The 19,917-nt window shown below is 37.9% G+C and overlaps 1 protein-coding gene across 5 annotated transcripts in view; it reads left to right on the top strand.

Annotated features, from left to right (window-relative positions):
- The window catches only part of stxbp5a (syntaxin binding protein 5a (tomosyn)), a 97,761-nt gene that overhangs the window by 73,991 nt on the left and 3,853 nt on the right, over positions 1-19,917 (top strand). Inside the window, exons 15-26 of one of the 5 annotated variants that reach the window (XM_051875671.1) lie at positions 766-986; positions 2,052-2,236; positions 4,065-4,190; positions 5,529-5,680; positions 6,202-6,264; positions 9,985-10,029; positions 13,579-13,629; positions 15,228-15,467; positions 16,225-16,594; positions 17,489-17,654; positions 17,745-17,856; positions 19,677-19,897. In XM_051875671.1, the coding sequence (XP_051731631.1) occupies positions 766-986; positions 2,052-2,236; positions 4,065-4,190; positions 5,529-5,680; positions 6,202-6,264; positions 9,985-10,029; positions 13,579-13,629; positions 15,228-15,467; positions 16,225-16,594; positions 17,489-17,654; positions 17,745-17,856; positions 19,677-19,897 (1,952 nt within the window). Of the gene's footprint in view, positions 1-765; positions 987-2,051; positions 2,237-4,064; positions 4,191-5,528; positions 5,681-6,201; positions 6,265-9,984; positions 10,030-13,578; positions 13,630-15,185; positions 15,468-16,224; positions 16,595-17,488; positions 17,655-17,744; positions 17,857-19,676; positions 19,898-19,917 lie in introns of all 5 variants that reach the window. The other 4 variants (XM_051875670.1, XM_051875673.1, XM_051875672.1 and 1 more) reach the window with 4 other exon arrangements.

Here is a 19,917-nt window from a genome sequence, read left to right as displayed (position 1 = left end):
CCTCCCGTAGGTGCTAAAGGACATGTTGTAATATTACAAATACCACAAAAGTTGCCAACCCCTCACACAAGCGCTTGTTTAACATTCAAATGGGCTTTCTTAACGGTAGGAACTAATTTAAAACCAAAGTGGCCCTCATTTTGTCCATCAATGAAATATAAAGCTAATTAGACAGGAAGTTTTAATCCTGCTAAGACAGATTGGCTAATCTTACGACATTTTTTTTTTCTGCTTTGACTGAACTGAACAATTGGAGTCAGTGGATTAGAGGTCCTAAAAAATTATACAAAACACATTTATGCATTTGAAGGCATTAAAGCATTTCCCATCATCCTTTTAATCCCCCAAAGCATTAACTGTACAAATCTAGAAGTTATAAGACTTTTGTTCTCTGAAATACTAGATTCCGATTTGTTCAATTGCAGCATTCTCTGTTTTGTCTAATGACTGCTAAACAGATCATTGTCCAAGGCAACCTCTTTCCTATAAAATTGTGCTAGTTTTATGTCTCATATCACTCTGCAGTCTCTCTCATAATAAAATCTTTTCCATTCAAATTAGCTTGTCCTTTTATTTATTTATTTATTTGGGAAGTAGCAGTATAATAGAACAGATAATGTATAAGCGTATGTATGATAATATTTGAGCATTACAATGAGCGTTAGATGATATGATAAAAAAATCAAAAATTTTGTGTTAATGAATGGTTGAATGTACATTGTCTCTTACTTTTTTCCTTTGAATTGTATTTCCCATGGTGCTCAGTAATGCTCCAGGTGCTGTACAAACTGAAGACAGCGAAGGTATTTGAGAAGGCACGGTGTAAGGAGGAGAAACCCAGCACAGAGATTGTGGATGAGGACCCGTTCGCCATTCAGTTGATGTCTTGGTGTCCCGAGAGCCGCATGCTTTGTGTGGCTGGGGTCTCTGCCCACGTCATCATATACAGATTCAGCAAACAGGAAATCACCACAGAGGTGGTGCAGGTAAAAAATATGTGGTTTATAATATTTTTTCTGATTAGTTAATTTATGTAACAATGTTTTCATTGAGGTCTCTTGACTTAAAAACTTTGTTTTCTGGAGTGGAATGAGTAATGCTGCCCTTACAGACACTCTTAAGTCTCTCTCTCTCTCTTTTTCCCCGTCTCGAGTTATTTTAGTTTCCTGACAACTGCCATGACTCATAACGTTAATAATGATATAAAATCTGTTCATTAAATGAATGTTGTTCAGTGACTTGAATGTGTTGAATGTGTGCGTTTGTACATGTGTTTGTGCCGTCTTCAGCGCCAACTAAGGATATCCGAGGAACAGTTGTTACTCAGATGCTTAACTAAATCCCTAAGCTTTTCAAAGCCGTTTTAATTAATGTTCACCACATCTAGCTGTATATATTGAGCTTGAATAATTAATACTGCATTCATTTTGCCCTCTCACTGTTTTTTTGCAAGCTGCACATTTGCATACTGATGCTTCCGTGACCCATAAATAAATGAGCGCTTATGATAATGCCATTAGAAAGTATATCTGTGAATAATTTGAATTTACATATAATTTATTGTGGGAAAATATGTAATGTGATTCTTAGACTGAAGCAGCTAAGAAATTGTGCTTTATTAATGCTTAATCAACGCAACTTGTTTACATATTATTATGACTCATATAACCAGGATAATAATGAATCAGATGTTCAAATACAGTCATATTAGGGACACGTGAATTTCAGGCACAGGAATGAATCTGATTGGAGGCGGAGACGCATGCTCAGCGCAAATGTGGGAAAACAATTAGCGTTACCATCGGCTGCTGACAGGATGTTCACACTTCTGTATAATGAGGGCAAATTAAACCTATTAGCACCTTCAGTCCCGTGACTCTCACGCACATAGAAACACTCACTCGGAAGCAAGCACACACCAATTAGTGTGTCTCATATTAAGACTAGCGACACCGATGGGGATCAATTAACTCACTGCATTTAGCTGATTCATACATCTGTTCTCAAGCACACTTGTGTCAGTTACATATATGTGTGTGTGTGTTTTACAGTTACTGGAAGTCAGGTTACAGTATGAGCTGAATGATCTAGAGTCTCCAGAAGGGGGAGGAGATCAGACACCAGCTCCTCCCACACCAAGCACCTCCCCCAGTCCACAAACCGCCGGCCCTCAGACACACCCTTCCACTAGCAGCAACTCTTCAGATGGGATGAGAGACAACATACCCTGCCTCAAGTAATGCTGCTTTGCAAGTCATATCTTTGTGTACACAAAAGTCTTAAACTACTTGTGTAAATGTCTTCTTTTTTATGCACATTATATTATAAGCATAACATTTTGCTTTTCAAGATGTATTAAAAGTTAAAATGAATTTCAGAATTTCTTAGTTTTGGTACATTGCCCTCTTGCTTTAAAGGGTTAGTTCACCCAAAAATTTAAATTCTGTCATTAATTACTCACCCTCATGTCATTCCACACCTGTAAGACCTTCGTTCATCTTCGTTCAACACAAATTAAGATATTTTTGATGAAATCCGATGGCTCAGTGAGTCCTCCATTGACAGCAAGATAATTAATACATTTAGATGGCCAGAAAGCTACTAAAAACATATTTAAAACAGTTCATGTGACTACAGTGATTCAACCTTAATGTTATAAAGCGACGAGAATACATTTTGTGTGCCAAAAAAACAAAATAACGACTTCATTCAACAATGTCTAGTTATGGGCGATTTCAAAACACTGCTTCATAAAGCTTCGAAGCTTTACGAATCTTTTGTTTCGAATCAGTGGTTCGGAGCGTGTATCAAACTGCCAAAGTCACGTGATTTCAGTAAACGAGGCTTCATTACGTCATAAGTGTTTTGAAATTTCAGTGGTTCACGTGACTTTGGCGGTTTGATACGCGCTCCGAACCACTGATTCGAAACAAAAGATTCGAAGCTTCATGAAGTAGTGTTTTGAAATCGCCCATTGCTAGATATTGTTGAATAAAGTCATTTTTTTTTTTTTTTCTCATCGCTTCATAACATTAAGGTTGAACCACTGTAGTCACATGAACTGTTTTAAATATGTTTTTAGTAGCTTTCTGGGCATTTGAAAGTGTTAATTATCTTTCTGGCAATAGAGGCCTCACTGTGCTATCGGATTTTATCAAAAATATCTTAATTTGTGTTCTGAAGATGAACGAAGGTCTTACGGGTGTGGAACGACATGAGGGTGAGTAATTAATGACAGAATTTTCATTTTTGGGTGAACTAACCCTTTAATGACAGCAGCATTTGGTCTGCATGAACTTCACGAGTTTGTTTGAAACCTAATGATCATGTGATCCTGCATGATTTGAGAATGATCCAAAGAGCATCTTGTGCTTCAGTGGAAGGAAACATCTCACTATACAAAGGAGTTCACATGATTAATGTCACAAATCTGCTTATTTGAATTGTGACCTAGTAATATTGCAAAATTAAAAATAAATATCAAATTAATTAACAAATAAAAGACTGTTAACCAAATTTGTTTAATTTAAAATTATTTCCATGTTTAAAATAGGTTTTAAATCTCATTTTTTTTAAATGTTGTCTCAGACCCCACAGTATACTTGCAGTAATAAGGATAAGCATTTTGGTCATTTTGAGAACCCAACAGATATCCACCAAATATGAGTGTCTTGTCAAGTTAAAAATAGTTTTACAAACACATCTCAGGTGTACTGCGTCCTTTTACATTCAGCTTTGTTTGAATGTGTCCTGTGTGTACGCCCCCTATTCCTCTCCAAACAGAGTGCTGAGTGCTTTAGCTGCCACAGACTTAAAGTTCAAGACAAATAAGACTACCAAGTTGCACAATAATGCCCCTTTTTTGGCACGCTTTCATATAGTTGTTTAGCTGGATTTTACTAGTGTTGAAGTTGTTTTTATGATTGATCATGACTGTCACTTTCAAGTGCTTGGGAACTCATGCCCATCCCCAGTATGTAATATATCACATTGTACAGTAAATGTTATACTTTTTTTGGCAGGGACTGTCTATAAACCATGTCCTCTTTCTGTCATTCCCTCAGGGTGCGCAGCAGTCCTCTGAAGCAGTCTCCTGGGTATCAGGTGGAGCTGGTGGTACAGCTGGTGTGGGTCAGTGGAGAGCCGCCCCAGCAGATCAGCAGCCTGGCCATCAACTCCTGCTATGGCTTGTGAGTCTGAACACATCAACCTGAAGATTTTGAGAGCATTGTTTTCGTCAGGTGGTTCAGTGCTTAAAACAAATAAGTAAATCAAAAGCTGTAGGCTAGTTTCAGAATTTTTTATGAAAGGACATTTGCTTTGTTTTTATATTTGTATTAGAATATTTTGATGCCAAGATTTTCAGTGTATAACAACTTCAGTGTCGGTTTGTTCTTCACACAAAACTATCGTAAGGCTTCAGAAGACTTGACAAAAACAAAAATACAGTAAAAACAGTAATATTGTGAAATAGTATTATAACTGGAAATAACTGTTCTCTATATTATTACAATTAGAAATAACGTTTCTATTTTAATATATATTTTCAAATTAAATTTATTTCTGTAATGCAAAGCTGAATTTTCATCAGCCATTACTCCAGTCTTCAGTGTCACATGATCCTTCAGAAATCATTCTAATATGCTGATTTGAAACTTTCAAGACACTTTTCTTATTATTTTAATAAGAAAAATGTGTTGCTTAGTTTCATTTATTTTTGTGGAAGCCATATACGTTTTTTTTTCTGAATTATTTGATAAATAGATCCCACAAAAGAACATCATTTATTTGAAATAGAAATCTGTTTATATCATATCATCCGTATCATTATAAATGTCTTTAACAGTCACTTTTGATCAATTGAATGCATCCTTGCTGAATAAAAGTAATAATTTCTTTAAAATAATATATAACTGACCTCAAACTCAATTAATTGAAATAATCACTATAATTTCTAAACCTATACCCATAACTTGATTAGAATTAATTGAAGATAATTAATTCTAGTTATGTTGGATTCTAATCAATTAATCAATTCAAATTATGTTAGATTTTTTTTTAAATCTTTTATCCAACAAAATGTTGGCTAATACATAAAAAAAACAAAAAAAAACAAAAAACATGGAGGAATTCACTACAATGCTCTGGTTATTTTCAGACCCTACTGCAGACTGTTTTTTCAAATTAAATTTCATGCTTGACTTAAAGTATTTATAGTAATGAATCATCACAACGATCAAAACTACTGCCCTTGCTCTTAACCCTGCTGACAATACCAGCAAATATGTCTTGGATGCTGGTGGACTGCAGTGTCCTTAAATAAAGAGCTGGTCACCAGATATGTTTTGGCATTATTATGCTGGTCCACTAGGCTGACCAGCATTAAACCAGTGTAAACCAACCAATCTGGACCAGCAAAGAAATTCATTTACGCTGTTCCTTAAAGCAGAATGTACAGAAGTACAGTGTATGAAGATTCATGCAACGATAAAAGGGTTTGCTCTTTTCTACATTCCTGTGTTTCATAGGGTGGTGTTTGGCAATAGCAACGGTCTAGCAGTAGTGGATTACTTACAGAAGACTGTTCTGTTGAATCTGGGAACTATGGAATTGTACGGATCTAATGACCCATACCAGAGACAACTGCGATCTCCCCGCAAGAGCCGGCAACCTTCTGGAGGTCTGATATGCACACAGACATGGTTTTCATCCATAATAGACAAGAGCACAAAGTCATATATATATACAAACCATTGGCAGGACATGCAGCAGTGCACTGAGAGGGATACAGCAATGTGACCCCTGCTGGTGGAATGCACAATTGCAGCTAAACACATGATAGAAAGAAAGAGATGATTGCTGGGACTTGGCAATGGACTGGTTGTTAGATTATCCGGTGTGCGTGTGTGTTTGTGTCGGAGGTAATGAGTGATATTTAGCGGGGGGCTGGGATCTGTCGGATATGCGCACAGGGAGAGTGCTGATCAGAGCAGCTGGGTTCAGCTCCTGTCTGCCCATCTGCCTCTTAACTCCAAGATCAGAGCAAGGGCTACACACTGCACCTCACACTATGGTTGTATATGTCAATTGTACTACCCATTAAAATATATCTTAGACAATTTTTTCACATAAAGAACAGGTACTAGCACACATTTCACATAGTCCATCGTGTGGCACTCATGTTTCTCTTTCTCTCTACAGGGCTTTGTGACATTAACGAAGGCTCAGCCACCTCAGAGGATCGCTGCAAATCCCCCACCTCAGGTAAAACGTCCCTCAGAGCATGACACAATCCATACCGCCCACTATCACCATCATACTGATCAGTCCTGACACTTGAGTCTGCTGAAAGCCATATGTTATGAGCTCCACAGGGGGAGCGTTTTAGGGTTTCAATCGATTCCTTTGTTCAGGACTAAAGGGATAATTCACACTAAATTTGAGAATTCAGTCATTAATCATCGTCATGTTGTTCCAAACCCTTAATGACTTTCTTTCTTCTGGAGAAGAACTAGTACACTGTACTGAACTGTACACTACCTGTCAAAAGTTTGGAGTCAGTATGAATTACTTTTATTCAGCAGGGGTGCATGAAATTGATCAGAAGTGACAGTAAAGACTTTTACATTGTTACAAAAGATTTCTTCTTTTTTAATGCTGTTCTTCTGAACTGTCTGTTCATCAAAGAGTCCTGAAAAAAGTATCAGTTTCCATGGAAATATTAAGCAGCACAACTGTTTTCAACATTGATAATAGAATTATTTGAGCACCAGATCAGCATAGCCATAGAATGATCATGTGACTGCTGTTTTACAGTATTTTGATTCATATGATATCTTACTGATCCCAAACTTTTGAATGGTAATGAATAATAATGATAGTTAATGATAGTTTTGTGTGAAATAATTGAAAATATTGGCATCTCTTCTTGAGTTCATGAGCAAAGATTTGCAAGTTAGTTGTTCTGTTGAGTAACATTTTTTCAATTAATCAATTGATCAAATTTACCAGTCTGAATTATGTTTACAATCCAGACTGATCTGGTTCTCTAGTTGTTCTTTTTGATCAAACAACATGAGGGTGAGTACATAATGATTTTTGGGTGATTCATTACTACGTAAGCAACACTACCTCTACACCAAATAACAAGTATACACAAGTGTGCATTTATTTTGTTATTATCTCAGCATTAGACTAGCCTCTGCTAGCCTCAAGTTGTTCCAAACCTGTACGAATTTATTTGTTCTGCTGAACACAAAGGAAGATATTTGGAACAATGTCAGTAATCAAACAGATCTCATCCCCCATTTACTACCATAGTAGGAAAAATAAATACTATGGTAGTCAATGGGGGGTGAGATTTGTTTGGTTACTGACCTTTTTCCGAATATCTTCCTCTGCGTTCAGCAGAACAAATCAATCGTATAGCGTTAGTTCTGGCAGGTCACGTTAGTCAAGCTCGCATCAGCTGACACTCAGCTGATTTACATTGACCTATAGGAATACGACGCCTATCACCACATTCGTGTATATATGGTCCATTCAGTATTATCAGCAGCTTTATCGCATTGCTCAGTAGCTAATTACCCTCCTCCATCCCCAGCTCCTCCTTCGTCCAGTCAGGACTTGACCTTCTGATATTTTGTTTTGATCAAACTCATTTCAATTATGTTACATTAATTATTGTCTTTAAGAAAATTAATGATATTGCAATACTTGGTTCTGTTCTGTTTACCCTAAGTGGGGTTATCACTGCTCTCCCTGCTCTTATCCATGCTAGGCTGCATGGATGGGCAGGGAGTTTTTGCCCAGAACAGAACCATACCGCCAATCCAAACTGTATACTATCTGCCAGTCATCTTTGACGATAATGATCCTGACAGAAATAAATTCACAAAGGTTTGGAACTACGTGTGGGTGAGTAAATAGGGGCTTTTGCACCAGACGAACCTTTTCATAGTTCCTAGAAATATTGGCTGAAGTACCCGGATTTTGGCATGTTCACACCGCAGGAACTAGGAGCGATTTTAGTTCTAGGAACTACTTTTGGGGGAACTAAATTAGCTCCTACTTCAGAGTAGGGTCTAAACCAGCACTATAGGAACTATCAGTTACGTAAGTGTACGTTGATTGGTCAAACGCATGTCAAACACTGGCACCCTGCATTTTTAAAAAGCTGTGTAAACATATTTACTTCACAAACATGGAAAACAGCAATAACGGCATTTACCTGTTGTCTGCAGGGTTGTTCTTTTCTCCGCCTTGATGATATGTAATACTGAAAGTTGTCATAGGAGATTTCGTCTCTTAGCCCCAATTTTTGCTCTTTCAGTCATGTAAATTATGCGTTTACATTCCACCTCTGTTATCACGAAACGCACGACACACAACAAACACAGCTCCAATCACACCGTCTTCCATCCACCGGTTTTAGCGTTTGTAAATGCTGCGCTTAAAGACGCCGCTGTTGGCCACTTCACAGTTCCTATTCCCGGTGCGAATGCAACCAGGAACATGACCCGGGGGAGAAATTAGTTCCTAGCCTAACCACTGGCCATAATTCCTATAACTGAGTTCATAGAACTATTAGGTGCGAAAGTCCCCAATGATAACAGAATTTTCATTTTTGGGTGAACTATCCCTTTAACATGGCACACCTTATGAAACATCATAGGAGAACAAAAGTTCACAAAGGTCACAGATGACTGATAATGGCTGACGGTGTGATGAATGCTAATGGTGACTGACATTGTGTCAAGGTGCTCATGCCTGCTGGGAGATTAGTGGTTAGCCTTCTGGGCTAGAAACAAGTTGTAGGTTCAAAGACCTGAAGGGGCACCATTGTGCCCTTCAGCAAGACTGAAAGGGACTGTCTTTTCATCAGAGCGTTTGCTAAAATAAATGTCCACAGCAATCATACAGGCTGGTGCTGACCACACTGGATGAATTGTTAGGAAGTGGTTTTTGAAATTATATGTGCAAAAGAATTGAAAATGTAGCAGCTGCTTAGACTCAGAGTAAGTCACGGCTGTTTTTGTGGGTGGAAAGGACACATTAAATCTAAATTTACTAGACAACCAAAGCTTGTAAATGCACTGTAAAACACAGCACTCTTAGTTAAGAGTGCTTTTAGACTGCGGTTAATGAGGTATTGATTGCTTTCAGATACTGTCACTGAATTGTGTAACCAAATATTTCATCGAAAATGTGCCACATAGAGGTTTTACCATGAACTTTTTGTCATGTTTTAGATTCATGTTATGCAAATAACACTTTCCCAGGGAGAGTTTTTTTTCTTTTCTTTCCAGATTCTTAACCTTTGCGATAAGATCACGCCTTCCTCTGGGGTGGGAAAAAGAACATTATTTTGCCATCATTATTCAAATTAGCATTGTTTTTTTGTGGATAACATGCAAATATAAAATGCAGAAAGATTCAAGGTGATAACACGCAGCACAAGGTAATTTTAAAGCATTTGCATTCTCTTTTTTAGTTCATTTAGCGCAGCTGAAGGTGGCGTGATAAGCTGGAGACAACCTAAAAACCTCCTTCTTAGAAAGAGCGTGACATTCACACTCGGAGACCAGGGCAGATCTCAAAATAGAGATAAGATTTGCTCCGAAAGGTCAGAACAGAATGAGAATGTATCTCCAAAATGACTTAACCTTCAGTTAGAGCACAGACCTCTGCAGCTGTTCTCTCAGCGAGTGGTTTGATCAAATATTGAAAGAAGGTCCCTGTAATCATTGTGCAAATAGCAGCATACACTTGCTGTAACACCTCGACATGAGCAGATAAAGAACAAATGATTGTGACTGCTACAGAAATCCAAACCAAACACATAACAAACAACAAAAAAAAGTCGGAACAATGTCATAATCGATACATAATCTTTCACATTATGACACTCCTGCGCTGTATGTTACTCCCAGAAAGCGTAAAAATATCTCTAACTGCTCATATGCTTTACTTCCTCCCAAAAAGTCTTGTCAAACCATCAGCAATTCTACAATGGAGGAGGGAGAGGAGGTAAGGTTGGAGGACGGTGTAGAAGAGGTTCCACTGGTTTTGTTCAACCACACTGTCTCTGTCTCTATGTATGAACAAAACAGAGAACATGTCTGTCACCAAGAACACAGCTACTTGAATAACCCCGATGGAAATTCCCACTGCATGCTACGTTCATGTAGCACGCATGTAACATGGCGACATGTGCTTGTGGTGATTTGCTTGAGGCGTTCCTCTTTCGCCACACCGGTGGCTGCGTCCTATGATTGTCTGTCTGTAGGAATGAAGGTTTTCAATTTGTTGTCTTCCTGTACTTGCTGTCTCTTTATGTCCGCACATCTCAGCACAGGATAGTGAGGATGGGAATTAGAAAAATACACATTTATTTTGATGGATTGGAACCAGCCTTGGTATTCGCTTCACTGGATTCACTGGTGTACTATTAGGAAACAAAATATGCAGTTTTGGGTAATTTATCTTTTAGATTTCCTTAGATGTTCTTACATAGACAAGCTGTGAAGCCAGTTTTTGTTTTGTTGTTTTTATTTTTTGTTGAATGATGAGCTCATTACACTGTAAAAATGATGTCCCACTGAAAATATCTTTAATATATATATATGTATATATATATATATATATATATATATATCTCTTACCCCATTAGCAATTAGTCATGTCTTATTTTAAGCTTAATTTAACAAAATATTGTGACATTGGATGTTCAGTGGTAAGGGTTATGAAAACTTAAATGAAATATAATGAAATGAAATGTGAAATAAAATATTATAGGAATGAAATATAATGAAAACTTTAGATTTAGCATTATAACTTGTTACATTTAATGCATTTAAAGGGATAGTTCACCCAAAAATGAAAATTAACCCATAATTTACTCACCCTCAAATCATCCTAGGTGTATATGACTTTATTCTAATTAAAAGAATTAAGAATTAAAAATATCCTGGCTTTTCCAAGCTTTATAATGGGAGTGATTGGAGGATGGGATTTTGAAGCCCAAAAAAGTGCATCCATTGATCATAAAACGTGACATGACGTACTACGCATTTTTAACGTAGGACATAGCGTAGTACAGGGGTCGGCAATTAAGTTTGGCATCAGGCCAAAAAAAAAATTCACCACTAGATGGCGGGCCAGAACATAGTCAAAGGATAATTTAAGAATTTAATTGAAAAATGCAACTAGAATTGCCTGTGACAGACTGTAACAGTGTCTTTTGTAACTGTTATTGAGCTGTTACTTTGTGTTAAATCCTGTAAAGTCATTAACAAAAAGCCACATTTGTGTGGCGGTGTCCGGGTTTTACATTGGATAAATTAATAAAGCAGAGTAGTGACACATAACCTGGCAAGTATCTTCATTCACCAACTTGCAACACAGAACGCCTTGCTAAAACACACATGTGGGAGATGCGGAATGGATAAAAATGACTTGAATAAGCCCATTAATGGCATGTTTGAGTCATGCTCCTAACAAACTATGTTTTATTTCCTCTTTCCACATTGTGAATAATAAATGTGTAACATTTTAATTTGCTTGTTATACAATGGATCCTAACTTTTTGTAATAATTATTGACGTAGCCTACTTTTACACTCAGAATTATTCCTTGGCATCCTCATGCACTAAACTGCATTTTTTTAATTGTTTGCATGCTGGAGGTACGCTATTAAGCCGTGTACAGAGTGATGTTAGCTAACATTTAAGCTAGCTGGTGAGAAAAAAAATGGCACTATCAAACACTCTAAAAGAGGAAAGTTGTCAGCGAAAATAGGGCATACAAAGAAGAATGGAAAGACAACTATGCGTTCATCCTACTTGTTTTGTGAATGCAAAGCCGGTGTGTCTTATCTGCAACGAAGTTGTCGCTGACACCGGACGCGAGCGGCGCGACGCGATGCTACAAAAGATAATAGAACCCATTATAATGAAATTGTCTACACTGGATGCAACACATTCCCGACAGTAAACGGATTCCCTGTTCTATTTCTGACATAGTCCAAGTGCTTTGCAACGGTCGGTTTGTCACGTTCAGTGTAGACAGCTTTTAGCTGTTGCGGCGCGTCAGGTGTAGACACGGTGATAATATTAGACGGCACCACGAGACGAAAATCTATTTCAGAACAGCCGCTATCAAAATAATCTGGCTGCGGGCGCGGGCCAGATATTATTGCTGGCGGGCCAGTTTTGGCCTGCGGGCCGCCTATTGACGACCACTGGTATGTACGTCATGGCGTGGTGTAGAACGTCATGGCATTGTGTACTACGTCACGGAAGTTAACGTTTTAGACGCAAGTCGAATGCGTATAGCTGTGGCGGAAACACGTTATTTTACATTATAAAGTTTTAAATAAGGATATTTGTCTTACACAAACGCATTGATTCGCTTCAGAAGGCCTTTATTAACCCCCCGTAAGCCGCATGGAGTATGAATTTTTTGGGCTTCAAAATCTCATCCTCCAATCACTCCCATTATAAAGCTTGGAAGAGCCAGGATATTTTTAATATAACTCTGATTGTGTTTGGCTGAAAGAAGAAAGTCATATACACCTAGGATGGCTTGAGGGTGGGTAATTTTCATTTTTGGGTGAACTATCCCTTTAATGAAATTACAATTAAAGGTGCAGTGTGTAAATTTTAGCGCCATTTAGCGGTGAGGTTGCGAATTGCAATATAGAGAAGCCACGGTGTCCAACACAGGAGAAAGATGTCATTGTCTGAGACAGAAGAGAGTAGCCAGTCAAGCAAACGCGCTCTGTAGAGCAGTTTGTCCGTTTAGGGCTACTGTAGAAACATGCCGGCGAAAAATTTCTGTCAATAGATCCTCCTAAAATTTACACCTTTAATTAATCACTGAACATAAACATTGTAAAATAAATCTAAAACTGTAATGCAAGTTTAAAAATAGTATTAACAAAAACAAAATTGAAAATGCAGAATGCTTGCCAATGGGGTAAGAAAATATATGAAATGTTCTCAGAAATCAAGGCTTAATTCTCAAGTAAATTTATGGATATTTTTGTTGGGCAATATAAACAGCTAAGGTTAATGTACAAAATAGGATATGTCACATGTTCATCTGGCAGTTATTTTTTTATATAGAAGAGACGATAGATAAAAGTTGACAGATGCCTATGTGGCAAAGGTATACAAATTATACAAAATGTACTAAATCATCCATATAAGCCATAATGTCCAGTCTGTATTTTCCTATGTGGTGCATGATTGTGGCATGGGGTGCTGAGAATGATTGTTTTGTCTGTTATAATGTTAATTCTTTTCCTTTCAGGGCTTTGTGTGGCCAAATTATACCCATTTACATCCCAGTACTGTTTGTCCAGCATGCAGCATTATGCAGTTTGTCTCTGACTCGCTGAAAAATATTGCAGTGTCTCCTTTGTCCTGTTTGAAGCATCTGTGTCCCTCAGGATGATTAAAAAAACCCTTTAGCTATGTTGTCTGGTGTTTTCTGGAGCACAACTAGTTCTAGCATTGCATGGCTTTTACTGAGGCTTCAATGTGTTTGTAAAGAGAGGTGTTCTCTTTTTTCCAGCAAAGATGTCACGGAAATTAAGCTTGCCTACTGAGCTAAAGCCAGACTTGGGTAAGCCTTGACTTTGTGTTCATGCTACACAGCTTTTGAATGTGGAGTCCATCAGCACATTATCAGAATCTGAAGGGTCCACATGCTCACTTGATTTGAACATCTCATGTCAGTTAGCCAAAGACTAAGGTTGTGTCAGAATTCCTGCACTTTCAGAGTTCTGTATATACTGAATTTCTGACATTCTGACTCTATTCTTATGTCTTGATTCTTGGGTCTGACATACACCTGATGACTGTATTGGTTTATCAAAAGGCTTGTGAGTGTTTCCATAAATGGTACACATAAGCATGGCCAAAACAACTTTACTTTTTATGTAGCCAGGGTTCTCTGTCAGTCTTCCTAACTCTTATCCTGAATAACACAAGTCAGCATTTGCCAGTTCAGCATTTGCTGCTATTTAATTCAGTATCAATTCAGTTCTGTCATCAGTTTCCAGCAGGAGTTTTTTTTTTTTTTTTTTTTAAGGGAATTCCCTCAAGGAGTACTTTCTGGAATCAGCTGATTTTAAATGGAAATCAAATGTGTAGGTTGATGTAAAGATCTTTTTCCCCCACACATATCATTACTGTATATGAGAAAAGTTGTACAATTAAACTATCGCATGTCAGGTATCTCTTTTAAATAGAAAAGCTTTATATAAACACTGTCGTTCAAAAGGTTGGGGTGAGTACTTTTTTTTAAAGAAATTAATACTTTTATTCAGCAAAGATGCATAAATGTTTAATAAATGTTTCTTGAGCACCAAATCAGCCTATTAGAATGATTTCTAAAGGATCATGTGACACTGAAGACTGGAGTAATTGCTGCCATCACAGGAATAAATTACATTTTAAAATATATTCAAATAGAAAACAGTTATTTTAAATTATAATATTTCACAGTATTACTGTCTTTACTGTATATTTGATCAAATAAATGCAGCCATGGTGAGCATATGAGACTTCTTTCAAAACCATTACAAAATCTTATACAGACCCCAAATTTTGAACGTTAGTTTAGGTTTTAAATAGGGAACATATAAAATAGTCATGTAAACAACATTTTCTTTCTCTGTTACATGCTTCCATTATTTTTATTTATTTATTTATATTTTGTTTTTAATTTCCAGACTGAACACATCTTGGATAGGGTGACCAGACGTCAATTTTTCCCAGAATAGTCCCATTTTCAGAGCCCTTTAACATGTCCGCATGTGGGTTTATTTTAGGAGATGTTTTTGTAGGGCCAATTTTCAAATAAATGAGGTTGGGTAAAAGGGTCTAAAATATGCAAGTGTTCCAGGAAAATAGGGCATCTGGTCATCCCAATCTTGGGAATACCATTTGTCTCCATCACACTGGAGAGACTGCCTCATTTCCCACATCAAAGGTCATTTTCTCACCAGTGAAGGATGTTGTATGTTTTAACTTGCTTAAACCACATCACAAAAGGAAACTTAATTTCTGTTCAAGGGGCTGTTTTGTTATACGGGTATGGAGAAAAGTAATGATGTTAATCTGTCGGTTGTTGTCTTGGAGTGGGGGCTTTACCTTTCTGTGTTTTTCTCCCTACTGTCCTACTCTCTGTATGTCCCCCACGGGGTTCCATACCCCTAGACAACAGGGACAACTCCTTCAGCCGCTCGCGGAGCTCCAGCGTGACCAGTATTGACAAGGAATCACGAGAGGCCATCACATCTTTCTATTTCTGTGAGACGTACACACGCAAAGCAGATGGCGGGCTTACACCTAGTCTGTGGGTTGGCACGTCCTTGGGCACAGTCTTGGCCATCTCCCTCAACATGCCCCCTGCTGGAGAGCAGAGGCTTCTGCAGCCAGTTATTGTTTCCCCTTGTGGTAAGTCAGCATATTTGAGATTTAAAAGATTAGTTCACTTTCAAATGAAAATGACCCCAAGCTTTATTAACCTTCAAGCCATCCTAAGACTTTCTTCTTTCTGATGAACACAACCAGAGATATTTTAATAAATATCCTGACGCATCCGAGCTTTATAATGGCAGTGAACAGGGGTCACATTTATGAGCTGAAGAAAGTGCATCCATCCACATCCATCCATCATAAACATATTCCACACGGCTCCGGAGGGGTTAATAAAGGCTTTCTAAAGCGAAGCGATGCGTTTGTGTAAAAAAAAAAAAAAAAAAATCCATATTTAACAAGTTATGAAGCAAAATATCTAGCTTCCGCCAGACCACCTTTCGTATTCAAGTTACGAAGAAAGTGTAAACTTGGCGTCGCGTCAGTTAAGCTTTTTCCTTAAGTTGAACAGGGAAGGTGTAGGATGTAGAGTAAGCGTTTTGAACTGCAAGAGTTTTACACTTTCTTCATACGTTGAATACAGAAGGCGGTCTGGTGGAAGCTAGATATTTTACTTCAAAACTTGTTAAATATGGGTATTTTTTTACACACACGCATCACTTCGCTTTAGAAGGCTTTTATTAATCCCCCGGAGCTATGTGGAGTACACGTTTATGATGGATGGATGTGGATGGAAGCACTTTCTTCAGCTCATACATGTGACCCCTGTTCACTGCCATTATAAAGCTCGGATGCGTCAGGATATTTATTAAAACACCCCATCTTCTCTACGCAGGCACTCTTAACAGGTTGAAGGGTAGCGTCCTCCGGATGGCCTTCTTAGATTCTACAGGGTCTCTCCTCCCCTCTGCTTTTGAGCCATGGTATGAACCCAACGCTCCAGCCAACGGAGAGGAGCGGGACAAGGTCCGTAAGAGACGGCCGGTGTCTGTATCCCCATCCACATCCCAGGAACTGAATGAAAACCAGTATGCCGTGGTGTGCTCTGAGAAACAGGCCAAAGTCATAGCCCTACCCTCTCAGACCTGCGTATTCAAACACAACATCACCGAAACATCTTTTGTGCTGCGGGCAGATGTGGTACAGATGAACACTGGCATTTGTGTGGCCTGCTTCTGTGCCAATGGACACATCATGACCCTCAGGTGAGAGAGGATGCCCTTCAACATAAGACAGATAAGAATATTTAAATGCATTAATTTGGGACTGTGTGTTGGGATGTGTGAATACATAAAAATCTATTGATCCACCATGATTAAATTGTGAAAACAGAGATATATTATATTATTATATTATATTATATTATATTATATATTGACATTTATATATATTGAAATATTATTACAATTTAAAATAACTTTTCTATTTTAATTATATTTTAAAATGTAATTTATTCCAGTGATGGCAAAGCTGAAATTTCAGCAACAGTTATTCCAGTCTTCAGTATCACATGATCCTTCAGAAATCATTCTAATATGCTAATTTCCTACTGCTCTCATTTCTTTTATTATTGTATATAACATATTTTAAATGCTACACTATTGAAGACTACAACTGGGACTGCACGTTGCCTGGGAATAGCTTCACATTGTTTCTGATGTGAGGAATTGTTCGTAGCCTGATATACTGTAGCACACGCTGTAAATTTGGAAATCTGGCTATTTTCAGTATACAGTATTATCGTCTTGCTCCACTGTTCAGAGCCAGGGGGCATGTTACTATTGCAACACAGATCTAATCACTGTATTTTTCTCTGAATCGCTTTGGCTTATAAATCTTCAGAGGACAGAAAGGCAGACAAACATCTGTGTGACTGTCAGTAGGAAGGTCAAAGTTAACCATCAAACATGAAGACCTTGGGGGCTATTATTGCAGATAACATCCACAAAATCCTTAATGCTTGTTTCCTGTAATTTAATGGCACATTCTGAAGGACAAAAAAATCACTGCCACAGTCTTAGCATTGCAGCTCTTTAATAATAGAGGAGGTAAGATATTCCATAGCTGAAGAAATGTCTCTCTGTGTCATGCTGTTTCAGTCTGCCAGGGTTGAGACCATTGCTGGATGTAAATTACCTACCCCTGACAAATATGAGAATAGCGAGAACGTTCTGCTTCAGCAACCTCGGCCAGGCCTTGTACCTGACCTCCCCTACTGAGATCCAGAGGATTACCTACAGCCAGGAGGTCTGTGAGAACTTACAGGTGAGCAAAACCTCTTCCTAAACTGTTCTTATAGACTCTTTTATGCACAGTATTTATGATGATGTTGATGATGATTGGATTGTGTAACAGGAGATGCTAGGTGAGCTGTTTACTCCGGTGGAGACGCCTGAAGCTCCTAACAGGGGCTTCTTTAAGGGTCTTTTTGGAGGAGGAGCACAGTCTCTAGACAGAGAAGAGCTTTGTAAGTTAACTTTCATTATCTGCTCTTTACACTCAGATGTGTGAAGTATCACAGCAAAGAAGGTGTGGTAGAAATGCAGACCACAAACAGATGACTGTTTAGATGTAGGTAGGCTGGGGCTAATTCTCACTTTTTACACCAGTAAATACATTTCTCAGGGTAGGTTTATTTTTGAAAGTCAACTGCTCTAAGATCATGTTGTTGGCTACAAATTTTTTTTTGAACATTATTGCCCAGTCACAATGGAACCTGCCATTAAAAGGACAACATTTTCAGTCAAAATTTAACAGATTATGTCGGTGCCGATAGCCTCGTGGGCACTCGCGTTCGAGTCCCGAGTTCGCAGCACGAGTTCGAGTCCTGGCCAGAGGACCTTTTTCTGATCCCATCCCCCTCTCTCTCTCCCACTTCGCTTCCTGTCTGCTTACTGTGTCCTAACATAATAAAGGCAAAAACGGCAAAATAAATAAATAAAAATAAATAACGTATTGACAATTATGAAACACGGTTCATGTAATAATTATTTTGTTTATTATTTTTCATTTATTAGCTGTTTCATACATTTATTTTTCATAATAAAATAGAATTTCACAACAGTAATAATAATAATAATAAAAGTAATAGCTATTATTATTAATACATTCTACTAGTGTTGTCAAAATACTGACTTCGATACCAATTCGGTACTGAAATTTAAAAAATGTGACGCTTTGAACGCTGTTGAGAGGATTTGTAAACACCTCTGATTGGCCATTGCGTTCACGCACTCATCGGATATGTCTGTGATTGGCTACAATGATCAACGCTTCAAAAACACATTGTAAATAGACATCAATGATGCTCTTCACTGAGCACTTACACAGATACACACAGGAGTGTTTGAAAGCAGGTGTCTATCAGCAGACCAGTCCGCTGATAGACGGCTGCTTTCAAACGCTCCCGCTTTCAAATTCAAATACTTCCGTGTGCTTTCAAACGCTTCCATGCGTTGATCATTGTAGCCAATCACAGACATATCTGATGACGGTGTGAACACAAAGGTGTTTACGAATCCACTCAAAGCGTCATATATTTAAAATTTCAGTACCGACTTGGTATCGAAGTCGGTATTTTTGACAACACTATATTCTACAAAATTACAGCATTTAAAATGTGACAACCTTAAATTCATGAAAAATATTATAAAGTAACTCTTGTCTGCATGTATGTCAATGCATTTTATTGTGTGTGGAGTGTGGTGTTTATTTGTTTACCTAACAAATATAAAATATATATATTATATATATATATATATATAAATGATACTGAAGAATTCACAAAAGATATAAGACAGGGTTTTGAACTAGGTGTAACATACAAAATTAAAAATATATATATATATGTCGAGTAAATTTGACTCAAAAACTTCGCCACCAACTAAAATAAAATAAGTTGAAGTTCTAAAATTACTAAAACTGAAATAAAATAAATTAAACTAAATATAAATATATACAAAAACAAATGAAAATGACAAAAGCACATGCAATTACCAAAAAATAAAAATAAAAAATATTAAAAAAGCTAATTAAAAATATTAATATATACTATAATAGTATAGAAATAATACAAAAATGACACTGGTGACAACTGACCCATGTGACATCTAGCCCAGTCTCCTATGCCTCTTTATCTTAATGAGATCTGTTCTCAAAAGTGACATCTTGACTCTGTGTGCTGTTCTCCTAACAAAGAGTTTGTTTGTTTCTGTTGTGCTGTCACCTCATTTGTAACATTCTTTCCTCCTCTTCTTTTCACACTCTGTTTCTGTATTTGTGTTTCAGTCGGCGAGACAGGAGCCGGAAAAGCACCACGTAGTCTGGCACAGCACATTCCGGGTCCTGGGGGTATAGAAGGCATGAAGGGGGCAGCATCAGGCATCGTGGGTGATCTAGCTCGAGCTCGGATAGCGTTGGATGAGAGAGGGCAAAAACTGAGCGACGTGGAAGAGCGGACGGCAGCCATGATGGCCAGCGCTGACTCATTCTCCAAACACGCTCATGAGGTACAGCGTTACCACCGCTG

Source organism: Ctenopharyngodon idella, chromosome 20 (genome assembly GCF_019924925.1).
Source record: "Ctenopharyngodon idella isolate HZGC_01 chromosome 20, HZGC01, whole genome shotgun sequence".
Classification (NCBI taxonomy): Eukaryota; Metazoa; Chordata; class Actinopteri; order Cypriniformes; family Xenocyprididae; genus Ctenopharyngodon; species Ctenopharyngodon idella.
Note: the sequence above shows the minus strand (reverse complement) of the source record. Positions and strands in the feature narration are given on the sequence as shown.